This window comes from Rhamphochromis longiceps, linkage group LG3, assembly GCF_057381845.1.
Source record: "Rhamphochromis longiceps isolate RC_006_pf linkage group LG3, R_longiceps_female_GT1.1, whole genome shotgun sequence".
Taxonomy (NCBI): Eukaryota; Metazoa; Chordata; class Actinopteri; order Cichliformes; family Cichlidae; genus Rhamphochromis; species Rhamphochromis longiceps.
This window is the reverse complement of record NC_140559.1, coordinates 49,549,767-49,566,599: the sequence shown is the minus strand read 5'-3', so window position 1 is coordinate 49,566,599 and position 16,833 is coordinate 49,549,767. Positions and strand designations below refer to the sequence as shown.

The following is a 16,833-nucleotide window of genomic DNA, read 5'->3' as shown; positions in this document are numbered from 1 at the left end:
GATTGAGCTACAATAACTCAACTCCCGGGCTCCACCCCTGCCCTCTCTCCGTGACAAAGCACGGGGTCAGACGGAGGGCAAACCCAAGTAAGAGCTCGGGTGCTTAACTTGTCAAGGCGCATAATGCACACGGGATTTGTACAGGTTTTCTTTCACTTTTCACTCATAATCGCCTCGGTCTGCGGTATATTATCTTGCTAAAAGCAAAAAGCGGTGCTTTTAGAGGTTCTTATTGCTGTTAATATATATCTATGCTGTTGCTCAACATATATCGTATTGTCAGACTTTAAAAATCCAAGCGTTCATGCTGAGACTCTTCGGGCATGTCTCATCGAAATATAGTTACGCTCATTATGCTGCAGCTCACCTCTAAGATTTGGTCTCCTGCCCATAACCTCCCATCTTTGGAGGCCGCCCCTTCTTCATAAACTTCGTGGATAATGATGGCCCCCTGGAGATAAAGAGAGAGAGAGTGGAAAAAGTGAGTTAATTAGGACAAAATAAAAACACACAAAACAAAACAAAAAAAAAAAGATGGAAGGGAGACATTTAGCATTTATTTGGAGGATATTAAATGGATACAAAACAGATTGGGCCGGGAGGGGAAAGAGTATTTGTTGACTTTTTAAAGTATGTGTACACAGCAAATTTTTTTGTGTGTGTTTGTTGGCAAACAGACATAAATTTGGATTACTGCTTCTGTGAATGTGTGTGTTCCTGTGCTCCTGAGGTTGCATTCCAGGGGCAGGACGTTGTCCGCCACGGCTGAGGCCAGACAAAGAGCTGCTCCCCCAAGCCTGACTGAGCAGACAGAATAGATGGGACGAGGGGAGGATGGCAGGGGCAACGAGAAGAAGAGGAGGAGGAGACGAAGGCCGTGACAGCATCGTTTCCTACATTCCTGAGCCTCCGTGGCTTATGAGTTATGCTACCAGCAAAGAATCTAAGTGGGTGGCATTGTGGCTGGGAACGCACAGCTAAACCTGCAGATTTACTGTTTGTTATTATTCAAATCAATAAAAGTTTATTTATATAAAGTGTCAAATCACAACAGAAGTTGCCTCAAGGCGCTTTGTAGTGGATACAATAATACAGAGAAAACCTCAACAATATGAGGACCCTCCTGCGAGCAGGCACTGGGCGACAGTGGGAAGGAAAAACTCCCTTTCCACAGGAAGAAACACCCGACAGACCCAGGAAGACAGGACGAAAACAAACTGTGGAAAAGAGTCACGTTTTATTATTATTATTGACTAAATCTAAGCACATCAGGGAGACCAGCTCACGTTTTCCCCCTCATTAGCTGATTGCTACTGCTATTTGTCTGGTTTCCTACCAGCAGAGTGTCACAGCCTCCCACGATGCTGAGGCCCAGGCCTGTGCGGCCCTTGGAGATGTCGATGGTTGTTTCACAGCCGGGGATGATGGGGCAGGTCGTCGGGTCAGAGGCCAGAGCGGAAGGGGTGGATGAGCGACTAAGACCTAAAACGGAGAAGCATGTCTGTTCTTTTCACCTGACAAAACTGACAATACAGTTCTAGAAAATTAAAACCAAGTAAAACGAACTCACTGGTGGCTGCTTCCGCCTCTGGCTGACTTGGGAAGATGCTAGGCATGCTGGGTACGCTAGCGAGGACTCCATCTGAAAAGCTTGCGTCCTGGCAGATCGACTGGACACAGGAGAAAGAAGAGGGGATCTCCTTTGTAGCAAAGGTTAGCTTCACAGGACCTGTGGCTTTTCTCAGCAGTGATGAGACCTAAAAAAACAAGAATACCAATCACACCTTTCACCTTGTGGCTACTAATAAACAGCACAGACATGAAAGGTTATTTCCAGAGTAACGCCCTTACCTTTTCAACAGTGTATCCGAGCACAGACTCGCCGTTCACAGCTAAGAGTGTGTCCCCAGGTTTCATGCACCCCTCCTGCTCACAGCGCATAAACAGCTTTGATTAGCAAAGGCAGCTAAACGTCCACGGTACAGAAGGTCTCATTAGGCATGACATACTTTGCCGGTGTGTCCCTGCACTTCAGATATACTCTCAATCTCAACCCCGGCCTCTGTGTCGCCCTCAACAAAAGTGATGCCGAGTCCTCCGTCCTCCTGATGAAGAGAAACGCTCATTAGTGATAAAAAACGTTTGAAATTGCACCACCGCACACGCAATACCCACGCTGACAAACCCTTTTCTTTAACACGTGCTGGGTAATGGAGCCGTACTGTACCAGTTCAAGAAATCAAGTCGCCTCCAGAGATGAATCAGCCCCAGCTTCAGCTCACATCCTTCACACTTCTGATCTTTTGCTCCCAGAGAGGCCTTTCAGGGCATTTGTCTTCATATTAATGAGCTGCCTATGTGCTACACTGTTGCCACCTCTACCGCATGAATGATTCAACAATTGTAGGGATTGCATAGTTTTTCCTCTCTCCTGTCTCTTTTGCAGTTTGTTTTAGCGCTCTTCAAAGGCCAACTTCACCTGAATCTGCCTGAAAAGCATGTTCCCACTTGATCCGTGTTGTAACTGATCTTGTAGAAAGTTTCCTTTATTTGTTGAGGTGGTGAGATGTCTAATGTTGAGATCTCTGCTTCCGCTCGTGTTGTGCAACTGGATGCAATTTTATCGCTGCTGCTCAGAGGATCAGACAATGACCTTTGGAAAACTGCCTGCTTTCTGCGAGCTAGGACGTGGACCCCACAAGGAGTCGGGATCCATTCCTTATTTAATATTTCAGTGAACCGAGCCTTTAACTCCCATTGGAACGTCTGTTTTGTTTACTTCACCTTCTTTTCCCTCAAAATTTTCTGTCTTTTCTCAGCGTTTTGGCATCCTGTCAAACTTGAGTGGTGTGCTCCCGATCTGTCTGTCTCTGACGTGCCCCGCTGGCTTATTTAGTGTGTGTGCGTAAGAGTATACACCTCCCTCATTACCGCACTGTTCCTGAGACTTTCTCCCCGTTACTGCCTGTAACGCTGTGTGTTTTGCGATGTCCGCGGGTCATCCTGCGCCTCTCACCTTCAGATTTACGATGTGATGAACGTAGTTCGAAGTATCGGCGTCGCCATTAGCAGCAGCTTCTTCTGGCTGTGAAGGAGCAGGAGTAGTGAGCACACCATGAAGTAAATAAATCAGCTAAATTTTAGCTGGTGGGAGTACAGTGCCGGATGCGTCTACATTACTGCTTGTGGTTTGTTTTACTGGGAGTCACACACAGGCACGGGACCACACAAAGAAACTTCACATGCATGCGTGCCGAGCACGAGACAGACTAAAAGCCAAATTACACGCCCAGATGTAAAAGTAATGGTTCTGTTTACACGTTTAAAATCTCATTACGAAGCACCAACGTGGCTGTGTAGTAGCTGTAGGAGTCGTGTCTGTTCCAGGGCTTCTGCATGTGTGCATCGTGTGTTTTCTATGCGTGCCCATAAGCAGAGTTGTACCTCAGCGTGGGGCTCCACAGCGTCTCCCTCGTGCTCCCTCACTGGTCCCACCGCCATCTGGTCGAGCGCTTCGGTGTTCCTGTTTCACACAGTCATAACTCACGTAAATCGTCGCTTCTCAGCTTTGTGACAGCAGAGCTGTGATTTACGCCAGCTGATCACAGCGTATCTTTCAGGAAAAGGATGTGAGTCAAGTGGGAGGCTAAGTACTGTGATCCGGAAGAGGGCCAAAAGTAGGTCAAAGGTCAAATACGTCAAACTCTGTAGGGATATGTGAGCTAATGTATCCGTATTACATGCTAACTACATCTGTTTGACTCCCAAAGCTGACCGACTCAACAACTCCTGCACCAACACCTTTTACATTTGACTACTTTCAACTTCCACGGTGCTTTTTCAAATTTGTAATTCTACCCTTTGGTGTCATACGATGAATTTGAGACATAACGCCAACACAAACGGAGAATGTAACATCGCAATCGCAGGGGGATGATAAAGTAATCATAATACATATAAAAATCGAAATAATTTTCATGTTAATAAGCGCTGCATTTGCAACGTTTTGTGCCGTTTCATTGGCCCACCCGTTAAGGAGGAGATGGGGTAAATGGAGACATACTTAATCTTTATTTTATGTTTCCCAAAATGTGAAAACTTCTAGATTAACATGCAAAAAGTAGATTTTATTTAGTAAATATTCACACAGCCTAACAACATCATGTCAACTATCTCAACTCTGTAGCTGCTCTCTTATTCACAAGCAGGGGTCAGTACAGCACGTAGATCTACGTACTTGATTTTGTTACAGTAGATGCCTTTCTAGGCCCCAAAGGTATCGGTATCGCATCCTGGCAGCTTTTGCTTGCTAGACATCAACCCCTACACTATGGAGGGATACACTCTCTGATAAGAACTGCACTACATTTGCATTTCTCCCTTTAGCCCTAATTCTAGCTTCGTACTCCAGCTATATTTACAGTCACTGTCACTATATTTTTAACTAACTATTTAAAACGCATTTCCTCGCAAATACATTTTTCCATCGTGTCTGCATGTAGATATCTAAATTAACAATATAAACTACTATTTTAATTCACATTTGTTTGATAACTTTCATTGGTTTTTTTTTTGGTTTTTATTAATAATTCAAGCTAAGTATATCTCATATTTTTAGCTGGCAAGCTTAGACTGTCTATGCCCATATTACTAGCTAACAGTGTGACGTATTAGCCATGCTTTAAGCAAGCTATTTTGCACATTTTACACTTTTTGACCACTAAATATTAAATTAAAATATAGTTTATGGATTTACTTTGGAAGTCTGTTATTTATATTTGTCACTAACGTTCAACTTTTGCTCTTTATCTCTTTTGGTAACTAAATAAAATAAATATCTAAATAAATATCATCTGTATGCTGTAGAAATGTTGTATATTTTAGTGAGTGTACCACTAAATCTGAAAACCTTCACAATCATCAGCCAAGTGCCAGCTGGTGTGATGGGTTTAATATAGTTTTTATTAATATTTATTGATTACAAAATATTTCAAGTTAAACTATACTTTATGAATGCATGTATACGTTTGGTATGTGCATGTGAGAGACTGTGTTATTAAGCATTACAGAACAGAGGCCATTATATTCAACCTGTGCTGCATCCTTCTGTTGAATGACAATAGCTCCATCTATTGGCTTTTCACTAACATTACAATAACTTTCCTGAGGCTCAATAACTGCATGCATAGTTTCACAGGAGCTTTAATAGTGATGAAAATAACTGTTGATACCTGACAAAGATGATTTTGACTTTGGATGGAGCGCTCTTGATGATGGAGGACGCGTTCTGATGACTGTGGCCGTACAGAACTTGTCCGTTGATCTGTAGCACAACATAAAGTTTATTGCTCAGAAAAGCATTTACAGAATTTGAGACTTTTTAAAAAAAAAAAAAAAAAGCAAATGAACAGTGAAACTAATTTTATACGCATCTCACCTCCAGCAGCTCATCCCCAACAACCATACGTCCGTCCCTGCCGGCCGACCCGCTGGGGTCTATTCCCACCACGAACACGCTCATGCGTGAGCGGTCCCTGTTCCCTGCCAGGCTGAGGCCCAGGCCTGTTTTGCCTTTCTCCAGCTCAATCATGTGGAGGACACCTGGGAGGCTGCCATAACGCTGGATTATGTTCTCTGAAAGAGGCAGGTGAAGTCGCGGCAGACAGATGTAAGCTGACAATACAAGTAAAATAGCGCCAGACTGGTCTCGAGCCCTATCGCTCCGTGTAACGTTTCCCGAAAGAAGAGCAGATATTTGAAATGTGTAAATTGCAGAGGAACCAAAAGTAAAAGGTAGAAGTTTGTCAGCAGAATTTTCTATTTCAGCTTCACCCTCTCCCATTTTTGTCTCAATCTTGGCTCTTTTGTTCTGGTTCCAGTCTCTTTTCTTTGTCTCTCCACCTCTCCTGTCTCTGGTGTGTTAGATAGCCACTGTTCAGACCAGTGGGCTCCTGTTGTTCTGGGCTCCCTGCCACTGTTGAACCATCAGTCCTGTACTAATCTCCACAACTCACCTCCACGGGCTCAACCTCATCAATCTTATTCCTGCAGGATGGGCTCTGTCTATCTCGCTCTCACACACACACACACACACACACACACACACACACACACACACACACACACACACACACACACACACACACACACACAAGGGCACATATACACATATACTCCACAATCCCAGGTGTTTGGAGGCTGTTCTTTATGCTGATTGCTCGCCATCTTTCTCTCTGGAGCAGTGAGTTCATCCTACAGTTGACATCAGAGTGTCTGCAGGATGATAATGGCCTAATTGGGACACTGAGTCCTTCAGGTTTTTGCTGAGGCACAACCAGCTCAAGCATGTGAATCAGTGCACGTTTATGCCATGCAGGAGACTTTATGGGCAGACATGTAACTTGGAGGACCTCTTGTGGCCATTTGCTGTTACTACATAGTGTAGTATGTAAGCATATATTTTTACTTCCTCCCACTACAAACTGGGTTAAAATATTCCTGCTGTATGTGATGCAGGATTACATTTACATCAAACATTTACAACCTTGTGATATTTCACTGCAAAATTAAACACCCTACTGCAAAAAACACAATAAAAACCAGACAAACTAAACTCACTCCAATTATATCCGTACTCGTCCTCGGGCTCCTCCCCCTCCTCCTTTTTCTCCTCAGCAGTCTCAGCAGGACCTCCAGGAATCTCTGTCAGCGTGTCTGTATCAGTCTCTCCCACATGAGGCACCACTGGCAGGGTGAGGACAGCGCTGGTGGGAGATGCCTTTGCCGCTTCACGCTTCGCCAGCTGTCGCGCCACAGATGGAGGCAGAAAACAGTTGATGAGTGAAAGGTAAAGAAGATAAAGAAGGTTTCATCTCTCCATTAATGTTTAAATCAATTGGCTGTCAGGTTCACAGCGAGAGGAAGGCGCCGATGCAATCAACAAGAAGCCATATGCTTGGTTTCCTTTTACATGTACGTTAGCTGGAAGTTATTGATTCTATGAGCTCTGATCACCACTGGGATAGCAGCACTACTCCAGCTCGCACCAACATGTGTATTTTTGCTACTTTTTCTTTTTAATTTAATGAAAAGCAGAGATCAAAATTAGAGAACACCTTACATGCCTAAATGTCCTGTATTTAAGTCACTGCTTCTTCTAATAAATGTAACAAAATCCATGAACAAGAGCGATGGAGTTAGCAAATAGCTAATACTGGCTAATACGCTGGGCCAGTATACCAGCAGGTCTCTTGTAGGGGGGGGCCTTTTCTCTAAATGACTGTAACACTACTAACTAACACAACACAACGATTGTTATCAATTTCCCACACTGCTCTGGTTTGATCTTGGTCTTGTCCACAGTTTAGCCACTGCTTGACTTTCATAGCCACAGCTAGGTTCAGGATCAGGATTCCAGGCTAGCCATCATGCATTATTTTAATGCTCTCACATTCAACAAGTGCTTCTGTTTCACGGGGTGACAAGAGGCACCGGCCTCCATAGAAAGTCTTGGCTGACTCTGTTGGCGTAGAAGCTTCTCATAGACATTACTCAAGCACCAAACCATGAAGCCCCGTCCTCCAAACTGACCCCCCTCTGCTCCCGTTTGACCCCGAACATAAAACCTCGCGTCGAAACTGAACCTTGCTGTCATCACTACAGTTCTTCTTCACCGTCCATGTGATGTGTCCCTCTGTGGCCTTGTGATTACTTCTCCCGATGATGGGCTTAGTCGCTGCACATTCTTTTTTTTTTTTTTTAAGTGGACGACTGGTGTTACAGTAAATTTTGATCTCTACTATATAATTATTAATTTAATGATCATCTCTAAATTTAAAATATTCACCCATCAGTAATTCATAAGCGCACTTACCTGTAACAACTCTGACTTCTGATCACTTCATTCATTGTTGATCTTAAATATAATGCTCGAAACTCAAAATCATCCATTTAAAACCAGAGTTTTGATTCTGTTACGCTTTCGAAAACGGACTAAAAGCAAAAAAGGCAAAAACTAAAGTAAAGGAAGAAAGATGTTCACGATTCCACAAAAAGAAACACACACACAGGAAGTCGGACGGTGGAGGCGTTAGGCCACGCATATGCATGTATAGCACGTCAGGACATCTCCGATTCACGGGCTATTCGTGCAAGCATACACGGAAATGGAAGGTGGAAAGCACAACACAGAGACCCACGAACCTTAAACGGGGTAGGAGTGAAAGGGTTAGTTGGGGAGAGGCGGAGGAAAAGTCTACTGTGACTGTCACCTTCCTACGGAGAAGACAAAAAGGGCAACTTTAACAGACAGCATCGTTCTGACAGGTCAAGTCAAAGGCGTGTGCCAGCGTTGCGTCGACAACATATCTCGAGTTTATGGTGAAAGTTGTTTTTTTTTTACTGAATCTATTTTAACGCCGTGAGCGACACCTACTGAAATCTGACAACAAACACAACAACACTGATAGGCGCTCTGCGTGCTCGGTAATTAGAAGTACCAACCTTGTCCTTGTTGTCCCTTGTTGCGGCTGCAGCAGCTCTCTCCTCACTCGAGTCTGTTATCGATGACTGTTGCATTTAAGACAGACATGAAGGTAAATCACTACTCTGCACCAGATAGCAACAACAAAAAAGGACTTTGAAATTAATTTACGTCACGTATGGACAGCAAATTCATAACATCCACTTCAATGTCACCAGATAGTGAAAGATACTGTATCACAGTGCGGTGCGACGCACGGGCAGTAATCCCATAAATATTAATGGGTCAACGCTAAGTCTTAAGTGTTCGGAATGACTAAAGCTGTGCTCGGTATGCTGTGTTATGATAAACCATCTGTTTTGGAAATCCGCATTTCTCAAATAAAGGCAAAACTTTCACTGCTTCTGCTAACTTGAAGCTTGGCAAAGCCGAGAACTGAAAGCACACAAACACTCGGACATGCCAAAACACTGATGTGTCGAGTGAGGAAAGCGTGCCCAGCACCGCGCGCCCGTCCAAGCTCGACGATTTCTTGAATGATCAAGCTTGAAATGTTTTCTTCTTTGTTTGCCAGAAACTTGCAGTTTATAATTCTTCACACAACAGTATTTGTGTTGACTGCCGACCGTCTAATCAAGTTGTCTTTTTTACATTGGCAACGAGGCACTCGGGACGATGTTGGAGGGATAATTTGAATAAATCGCCTTTCAAAGCTGATGACAGGAGAAAAATTAAAAAGAAAAGGAGAAGAAGAAGAAAAAGCACTTACAGTAAAAGCCTCAACTATCGTTTTCGCTTTCTGCGGGTGCAACAGATGGGAAAGAAAGCAAAGTTACAGAGACAGAAAATGAATATAAACACCTGCTATCAGAGGTAAATTTAAAAACAGGCATCGTGCACAGGTTGGAAAATAGTATCCGTGTCGAACAGGTCCAATCAAGTTGCACGCAGGTCCAAACGAAAGACACGCCCACACAAACGCGAGGAGACACAGCAGACGCAGGCTAGGTTTCTAACCTGAGGCAGGGAGGTTTGACGAGTGCAGCGAAGGCTCGACCCGCTGTGGCTATTTAGCTGAAGGAAGGGCAGGGGTGGCTTCTAAAAGCAACACAAGACCGACAAGCTGACAAACATTAGAGATGATGTCTGAGCCTTTCTGACAAAATTTAATCAAAGGTAACTGAGGAGACAGAGAGAGATTGAAATCATTAACGTTTAACTAACGGGTTCCTCGAAGACGGATATTTCCTTCACGTGGAGGAACTGAAGAAAGCCTCTCGCTCTCTGAAAGCGTAAATGTTTCAAAGACTCCTCCGGGCTACCTTGAGATTATTCACTGCTTACAACAGAGTGATTTGAAACTTCAAGGGAAACAGCACAGATGTGATGTGCTCTCTTAGGTGGCCCTCGGTGGCTGCATTTTAAAACAGCTACTACTGCTCGGACTCCACTGCTCAGATATATCATCCATTAAAAATGGTATTTATCTCATGATTCGGTTTATTGTCGTGGATTTCACTTTAGCCGCACTCAGCGCTGACCCCAGTGACTCTGGAGTGAATTAGAAGAACGTCTTCCTGCAGCCGCAGAGCCACAATTAATGCCCTTATTATTTTCTCTTATACTTTCAGGGTTGCCAACTTAAATCCCCTGGAAAAATCAAATTTTTTAAATATATACAGACTTTCACCCATCATAACTCAAATCCACATATATTACCATCCACGAGGTCGATTTAAACAGATTCTCCAGCAAGTTTGACTAATGAGCCTTGCTAATAATGTCTCCTTGTATCACTGGATGTGTTCCTGAAAACATTAACAGCAATGGCGACAACTTAATTATTCATCGGCTAGTTTATATTTAAGGCCATTTCTGAGGAAAAATATATATACACGGCTGCAACCTTTTTAATAATTAAACTAATAAGAAAACGAAAAAGCAACTGGATGAAAAACTAAAACGAAAATGTTTTTATGCCTTCAATATGCCCTCGGCTTTTTACGTGCAGACTTTTTTTTCCGTCTAGGTTTTATATGTTTTTAGCATAGACTGTATACAAAAATGGAGGCAGCCTAATGTATTCTTTTTAATGGCCAACAGGGGGCGACATCTCTGGCTATCGAAAGCAGTCCAGTTGTTTAGAAGTCTATGATGAAATGACCTCCCTGTGCATTGGATTTAATAGTGCAGTACCTATTTTAGTGATGGGTTTATACTTAATTGCTAGCGTAATACAACACAATGTTGGCCCATTTAGAGTAAAATACACAGATATATGGGTGTGGTAATATATCCTCAGTTCTTAAATGCATATCACCCCGATTTTATAAAAGAAATGGCCAAAGAGGACCAAAATCCTTAACTCGAGAGCTCAAAACAAGACAAAACTAAAAAGGCGGTGGCTGACGTTCGTCTATCAGTATGCCCTACAATACAGCACAAAAGATTTTTCGGCTGATATAAAGATAAAAAGTGCCAGCTGTGCTATTCCCACAAAAAGCTGGCAACCCTGATATTGTAGAGTTGATAATGACCATCTTTATATGAGGTATCAATTAAATTTTAATAAGCCCCGTGGTTAGAATCTAGTGTGCATGTGCAATAAATGTCACCAAAGCTCACCTTCAGCACAGATGTGTCTAAAATAGTGGCCACATTGATTTTAGCGCTTGGTTAAAAGCAGCATTTGGGGTCGCTGACATTAAACAAATGATTCAGTTCTTTTTCTCCTGGAGGGAATTTAGAATTCTGCTTTATTTCCATTAATGCGCACATCGTGTTTATTTCAAAGTCAAAGACGGACATAAAAAGAAAGACTCAGCCACCAGTCTGAGAGACAAAGGGAAAGAGTAGGGAGTGCAGATAATGCAACTAAGATAAAGTGTGATGGATAGCTTAAGCAATAAAAATGAGGGAGACAAAAAGAGAAAGACAGATTACCTGACATGTGCGAGGTGGCATGTGTGTGAAAGCGGTGGTGAGTTTCTTTACTGCGGGCGATGAAACTGGGCAATAAACTGACTCAGGCTGAGAACGCCATGTAGAGGAACAGAGATGTAGGTTGAGGCAGCTCATATTGTAGTAACTACTTAAAACTGTTCTGAGTACTTTAAAGAACTAGTTTGGTATACAGTACTGTGTAAATGTTTCCTACATTTTGCTAGCAAAAATAGAAAATGAGTAAACAGAGTGAATCATTTCCTGAAGTAATCATCAGGAATTACATTCAAAGCTCTTCTTTGGATGTTTCGGCCTGTTTGTTCTGTTCTCTTTCAAGATGATCCCACACTGCTTCAATAATGTTGAGGTCTGATCTCTGGGGAGGCCAATTCATGACTGATAGAGTTTCATTGTGTGTTTCTAAATCCAGGTATGCTTTTACTGCGTTGGCAGTGTGTCCAGAATCATTGTCTTGTTGAAAAATGAAGCTGTTCTCAGGCAGATGCTTTCCAGATGGCATTGCATGGTGGATCAAAATCTGATGGTACTTTTCTGCGGTCATAATTCCATCAGTTTTGTCAAGATCCCCACACCACTGACTGAAATTTATCCCGAAGCCATGACAGAGTCTCCACTGTGTGTTTTACAGATGCCTGTAGATACTGTTGTCCTTCTCTCTTGACCTCCTCCATTTATTTATTTAAGATGATTTGTACTGATAACTTCAAATTTGCGCTGTTGCCACTGATTGTGTAATTTGGCATTACACTCAGCCTTTTCTCCCAGTTTCCCTTGAATTATTGACAGCCACCCGTCTACTGACACCATTTCTGATGAGGCATCAGTGAACAGTAGATGGATCAAGTGAATGGTCAGATGCATCTCTCAGGTTTTTTCCTAATTTTTTCCTACTTCTTAAAAGCTGACTTTCAGACACTTTCAGACACAGGTAGCTTTGTCCTTGTATTTCTTTAGTTCTTCACTTTTCAAGTTTCCTAAAAAATGGACAAACTGCACAACACGCTGAGATATGCCAAGCTTTCAGTTAATATCTCGTTGGCATTTTTTGTTAAAAATGTATGTTTTTGTGACAGACTGCTTGTAACAACGTGTGTAAAGTATAAAGAATTTATATTTGTATTTGCTAGGTTGTCTGTCACGTGTAGATACAACATCAGTTCTTTCCTTTACTTACTTTGTCTTTAATTTGAATAATTCATAGGTCAAAGTTAAGTCGCTTAACACGTAAAAAAAAGTCTGAAGATTCTGAAGGTCAGTTTTTTAAGTCTTTAATAAAAAAAGCTCAAGACTTTTGCACAGTACTGTAACTTTGACCAAATAAGACATATAGTTAAAAGGTAACTAATTACGTGTCTCTTTTTTATTGTATTGTTTTGAAGTTACAATCAGCCACTAATTAAACATTAAACAATTAAATATTAGCAGGCTACTGAATTAGCCTGCTAATGTTTTTGTTAGCCTAGCTCATGCTAGTATCAAGTGCACACTGTATTTCAGTATTTCTTTAGCTAACAACCATGACAGTTAGCTAGCTTTTAGCAACTAAAAGCTAAAAGGTTTATTCTAAACAGTGTTAACTTTTTAGATAATAACTTTAGTACTGTCGAGCTAACTGCTAAAAAACATATCAAAAATAATAAGACAACAAGGCCGAGAACCTCTTACCCAAAATACTACAGTTACTGTTTGGAAAACCAAAAGAATAAATCAAATGATGCTACAAATCCACGCAGAGCTCAGGGGAACTGCAAAGTCAGGTTCGGTCAATGGCCCTTATGCCATTGTTCCAAAAACACTGATCATAGCAGCTTTAATATCATTCTTGACCTCCTCGTGTCCTTCCCCTGTTTTACATAAGATTATGGTTTGTTGTATGCTTAATGAGTAACCAGAATGTTTAGGAAAGCATGAGGGACTATCTCCTAATGTGTGAAAGGTGATGAAAGCAGGGAGATCTGACACTGGAGCCACGCCAGTAGCAGCCTCAGCAGGAAACGATTTAGTCATGCTTTAAAGGCCTGAGGGCACTTTCAAGCAACAAACGGTGTTGTTGATACACTGTTTCAGCGCTGCTCTTAAAGGTTAAAACACGCTAATACATTTAATATGCCAGGCAGGGTTTGCTGTCGCTCCATAAAAGAGTTCACATTTACTTTCAACGTACAGACAACCCAGGACAATAAAGGGGTCGTATACGGTACCTGTTAGCTTTTTGAAAGTGCCCTAAACGGCCTGTGCTGAAACACAAAAGTTTTACACGAGGTAACAAAAAAGAAGCTGCAGAGTGAGGATATTGTGACCTTTACATTACGAGGTAGTTACTGGGAAGCAGACGCTAATATACAGACTTACCCTGGGCCTCTGGATAATACTCTGGACCAGGAAGGAGACAGGGTTCCCTGCCCTCCGTATGGCCTCCACTGCCTCCTCATGACTAGCATCTCTTAGGTTTACTCCGTCCACCTGAAGGAAGCATAAAAAAAAAAAATTCTAGCCATTTATTTCAAACATTTGAGCACTTTAGTCCAAACGAATAAATTACATCGATTGTTCTGTGACACAAAAAGTCCCTTTACCTCTACAATTCGATCCCCAGTCTTCAGAGTCCCGTTCTGTCCAGCAGGACTGTCCTCCAGGATGTGCTTGATAAAAATGCCCCGCATCACCTCTCCAGAGCTCAGCCGGCTGCCCATCCCTCGGCCACCGACGATACTGATCCCCAGGGACTTGCCCGGCTCTCGGAAAAGCTCCACTCTGAGGAAGGTACCAATAAGGGATTGCAAGAGTTTTCACTTTAAACCTTGTGACATTTGATACGTGTACAAAATTGAATCAAAAGGTCAGGTACACATGTGTATGTGTCTGTGTTCACACACTTCCTCGGTTGGTTCCAGATGTTATAAGATGCGCTTTCTTCTCCTTCTCCGTCTTCGCGCTCGGGGAGGTTGGGAATTTCTCTAAAAATAGAAAAGAGGCTCCGCATATAAACATTTGTCTGTTCACCTTTAGGTTTGCCTGCAAATTGCATAACAAGTATCACTGTGGCAGGGGGACGTACTTCAGCGCTGGAGCTGCCACTGGAGCTGCGTCAGTGAAGACGTCGTCTTTAGGCTGCTCCAGGCTGGCCTTGTACTCCTCCAGATACTCAGCTGGGACATACGTAATGCTGAACCCCCCCCACCACACACATAAACATAAGCACACACACACATGAATGAGTGGATATTCACAAACTACACAACAACCTGGCCTCCATATTTATAAACCCTATTACTCACCGTTATTGGCAATTATGCCCCCATTCATTGCAAAAGCACAAAGTAATTTAACAAAAATAGAGGAGAACACGCAGTCAAGTGCAAACTGGAACCAAATCCTTACAGCTACCCCCCGCCGCCACCTTTTCATTAAACAAAACAGCTACTTTTAAACCTGCTCATTTACATTTAGAAGCCGTTGTCCCTGCATCAGATTTTACTTCACGAACGAGACTGCAGCAAAACTGACCTCAGTCTATTTGCAAAAAACTTCCCTGTGACGAGGTTGAGACGCTTTCGAAGTCCTGCACCACCTACTGCGTGACCGACGTGGAACAAATTTGATGGCTCTATTATTAACACAAACAAACTCCCTTTAGGAAATGAAACAAAAGAAAGCTGACAAACTGACGTTTCACAACAATTCAGAGTGAGGCTGATTCTCGGGGGCGCATTAGCACATCTGAGTGAAGCTAACAGATCTTCAGCAGATGGGTTGATTTTGATTTGTGTGTGTTTTTTTAAAAAAAATACATGGCATGCAGACAGAGGAAAATGAATGAAATAATGAAACGGATGAGTCAGTTCATTAAGAACATCACAACAGGCGGTGAGAGACGTGGCAGAGCTTATAAAGGAATGATGAGTGGAGGGGAAAACAGGAAAAACAGTGCGTTATGGTGTTTAAACATGTTAGTCACAATGGAAGCAAGAAGAAGACGTACAGCAGGTTAGGTGCTAAAAAAAAAGTGGTAGTCAATCAAGATTTATCCAGATCTGTTGTCACAGGAATAAAAATTCAAACATTTGTTAAAGCTGGTGCGCAGCTTCACAGTATTATTATTTAAATGCTACTCGGTGTATCTGACAGACATTAAAAACAGCATCTTTAGCAGCTATAGTCATATTTCGCTGTTGCTTTGGCACTCTGCTGTAAGTAACTGTCTGGATAAAACTCTAATAGACTGTCATGAAGGTCGGCAGCAGATGGAAAGAAAGAGAGTTTGTTGTTGTTGTTGTTGTTGCAGAAAGACCACCAGCATGGAAGTTAGTCATACTCACACATAAAATGGGCACAGATCGTCCTCGGGTGCACAAGCAGATCTAGAATGTGAAGAGTTGGCTTTTTTATGCACCGAAGCTAACAAACTGCCAAGTTTAGTTCAGCAAGCAGAACTTGTCAAATACAACATTCGATTTACCTGTAAGGCAAGTCCTTCACAGGGCAGGGTTTCAGGCCAACAGTGTAACTTTAGTAGTGCTCATTTCTTTAAAAAAAAATAATCTGCCAGTAACTACTGAGCCTGCTGTATTCTGCATTTATAGGCTCATTTAAACGGACTCTACCACGCGGCTTACATAGAAATAGCTGAGAGGAGCTAATAATCATTTCATGCACTCGGTAATGCCAGACATTACTAATTATGTGCATATAGGCTAAATGAAAACTAACCGCTTGATTTTAAAATGATACAGGCATAAGCTTCACATTTAAGTCAAATGAATTACTGCAAACCGCAATCTGTTATTTTTGGCCACAATAATGGTCTCATTGAAATCATAATGCATGCTATTGTTTCGCATAAACGTGTATATAGATTATAGCCTTTACCCCATATCTGGCCCAATGAGAGAGTGCCTCCTGAGCATGGCGCGGGCCTGGGCGTTGGTCAGGTTGGCAGTGGGCTCTCCGTTGATAGCCAGGATGAGATCGCCAACCCCGAGACGTCCATCCCGGCTAATGGATCCTCCGTGGATTATGCTGCGGATCAACATCCCCAAACCGTCTTTCAAGGCGCTCACTGTCATCCCTTTGAAGAAGATGAGCAACTGTTTGATTTAAGTGATTTAAGTGACTTGAGTATTTCAGAAACTGTTGATCTGCTGGGATTTTCCCACACAACTAGCTTTAACAAGGGAAAATATCCAAAGAAAACGCCTTGTTGATGTCAGAGGTCAGAGGAGAATGGCCAGATGGCTTTGAGCTAAAGGCAACAGTAACTCAAACTACCACTCATCATAACCAAGACCAACAGCACATCGGACCTTGAGGCAGAAGACCACACCATTAGCTGCCACTCCTGTTAGCTAACAAAAGGAAACGGAGGCTACAGTTCACGCCAGCTCACC

General features: G+C 42.5%; 1 protein-coding gene across 6 annotated transcripts in view; it reads right to left on the bottom strand.

The window, feature by feature from the left end:
- mpdz (multiple PDZ domain crumbs cell polarity complex component) overlaps positions 1 to 16,833 on the bottom strand; it is a 50,314-nt gene that overhangs the window by 6,112 nt on the left and 27,369 nt on the right. For 4 of the 6 annotated variants that reach the window (XM_085400194.1, XM_085400196.1, XM_085400191.1 and 1 more), the window contains 18 exons: positions 16,316 to 16,514; positions 15,766 to 15,807; positions 14,505 to 14,612; positions 14,323 to 14,403; positions 14,023 to 14,200; positions 13,799 to 13,909; positions 8,503 to 8,568; positions 8,203 to 8,274; positions 6,619 to 6,802; positions 5,438 to 5,634; positions 5,232 to 5,323; positions 3,445 to 3,523; positions 3,017 to 3,085; positions 2,010 to 2,105; positions 1,852 to 1,926; positions 1,571 to 1,757; positions 1,337 to 1,482; positions 368 to 451 (listed from right to left, as the gene is read on the bottom strand). In XM_085400194.1, the coding sequence (XP_085256320.1) occupies positions 368 to 451; positions 1,337 to 1,482; positions 1,571 to 1,757; positions 1,852 to 1,926; positions 2,010 to 2,105; positions 3,017 to 3,085; positions 3,445 to 3,523; positions 5,232 to 5,323; positions 5,438 to 5,634; positions 6,619 to 6,802; positions 8,203 to 8,274; positions 8,503 to 8,568; positions 13,799 to 13,909; positions 14,023 to 14,200; positions 14,323 to 14,403; positions 14,505 to 14,612; positions 15,766 to 15,807; positions 16,316 to 16,514 (2,066 nt within the window). Of the gene's footprint in view, positions 1 to 367; positions 452 to 1,336; positions 1,483 to 1,570; positions 1,758 to 1,851; positions 1,927 to 2,009; positions 2,106 to 3,016; positions 3,086 to 3,444; positions 3,524 to 5,231; positions 5,324 to 5,437; positions 5,635 to 6,618; positions 6,803 to 8,202; positions 8,275 to 8,502; positions 8,569 to 9,251; positions 9,282 to 9,499; positions 9,581 to 13,798; positions 13,910 to 14,022; positions 14,201 to 14,322; positions 14,404 to 14,504; positions 14,613 to 15,765; positions 15,808 to 16,315; positions 16,515 to 16,833 lie in introns of all 6 variants that reach the window. The other 2 variants (XM_085400197.1, XM_085400192.1) reach the window with 2 other exon arrangements.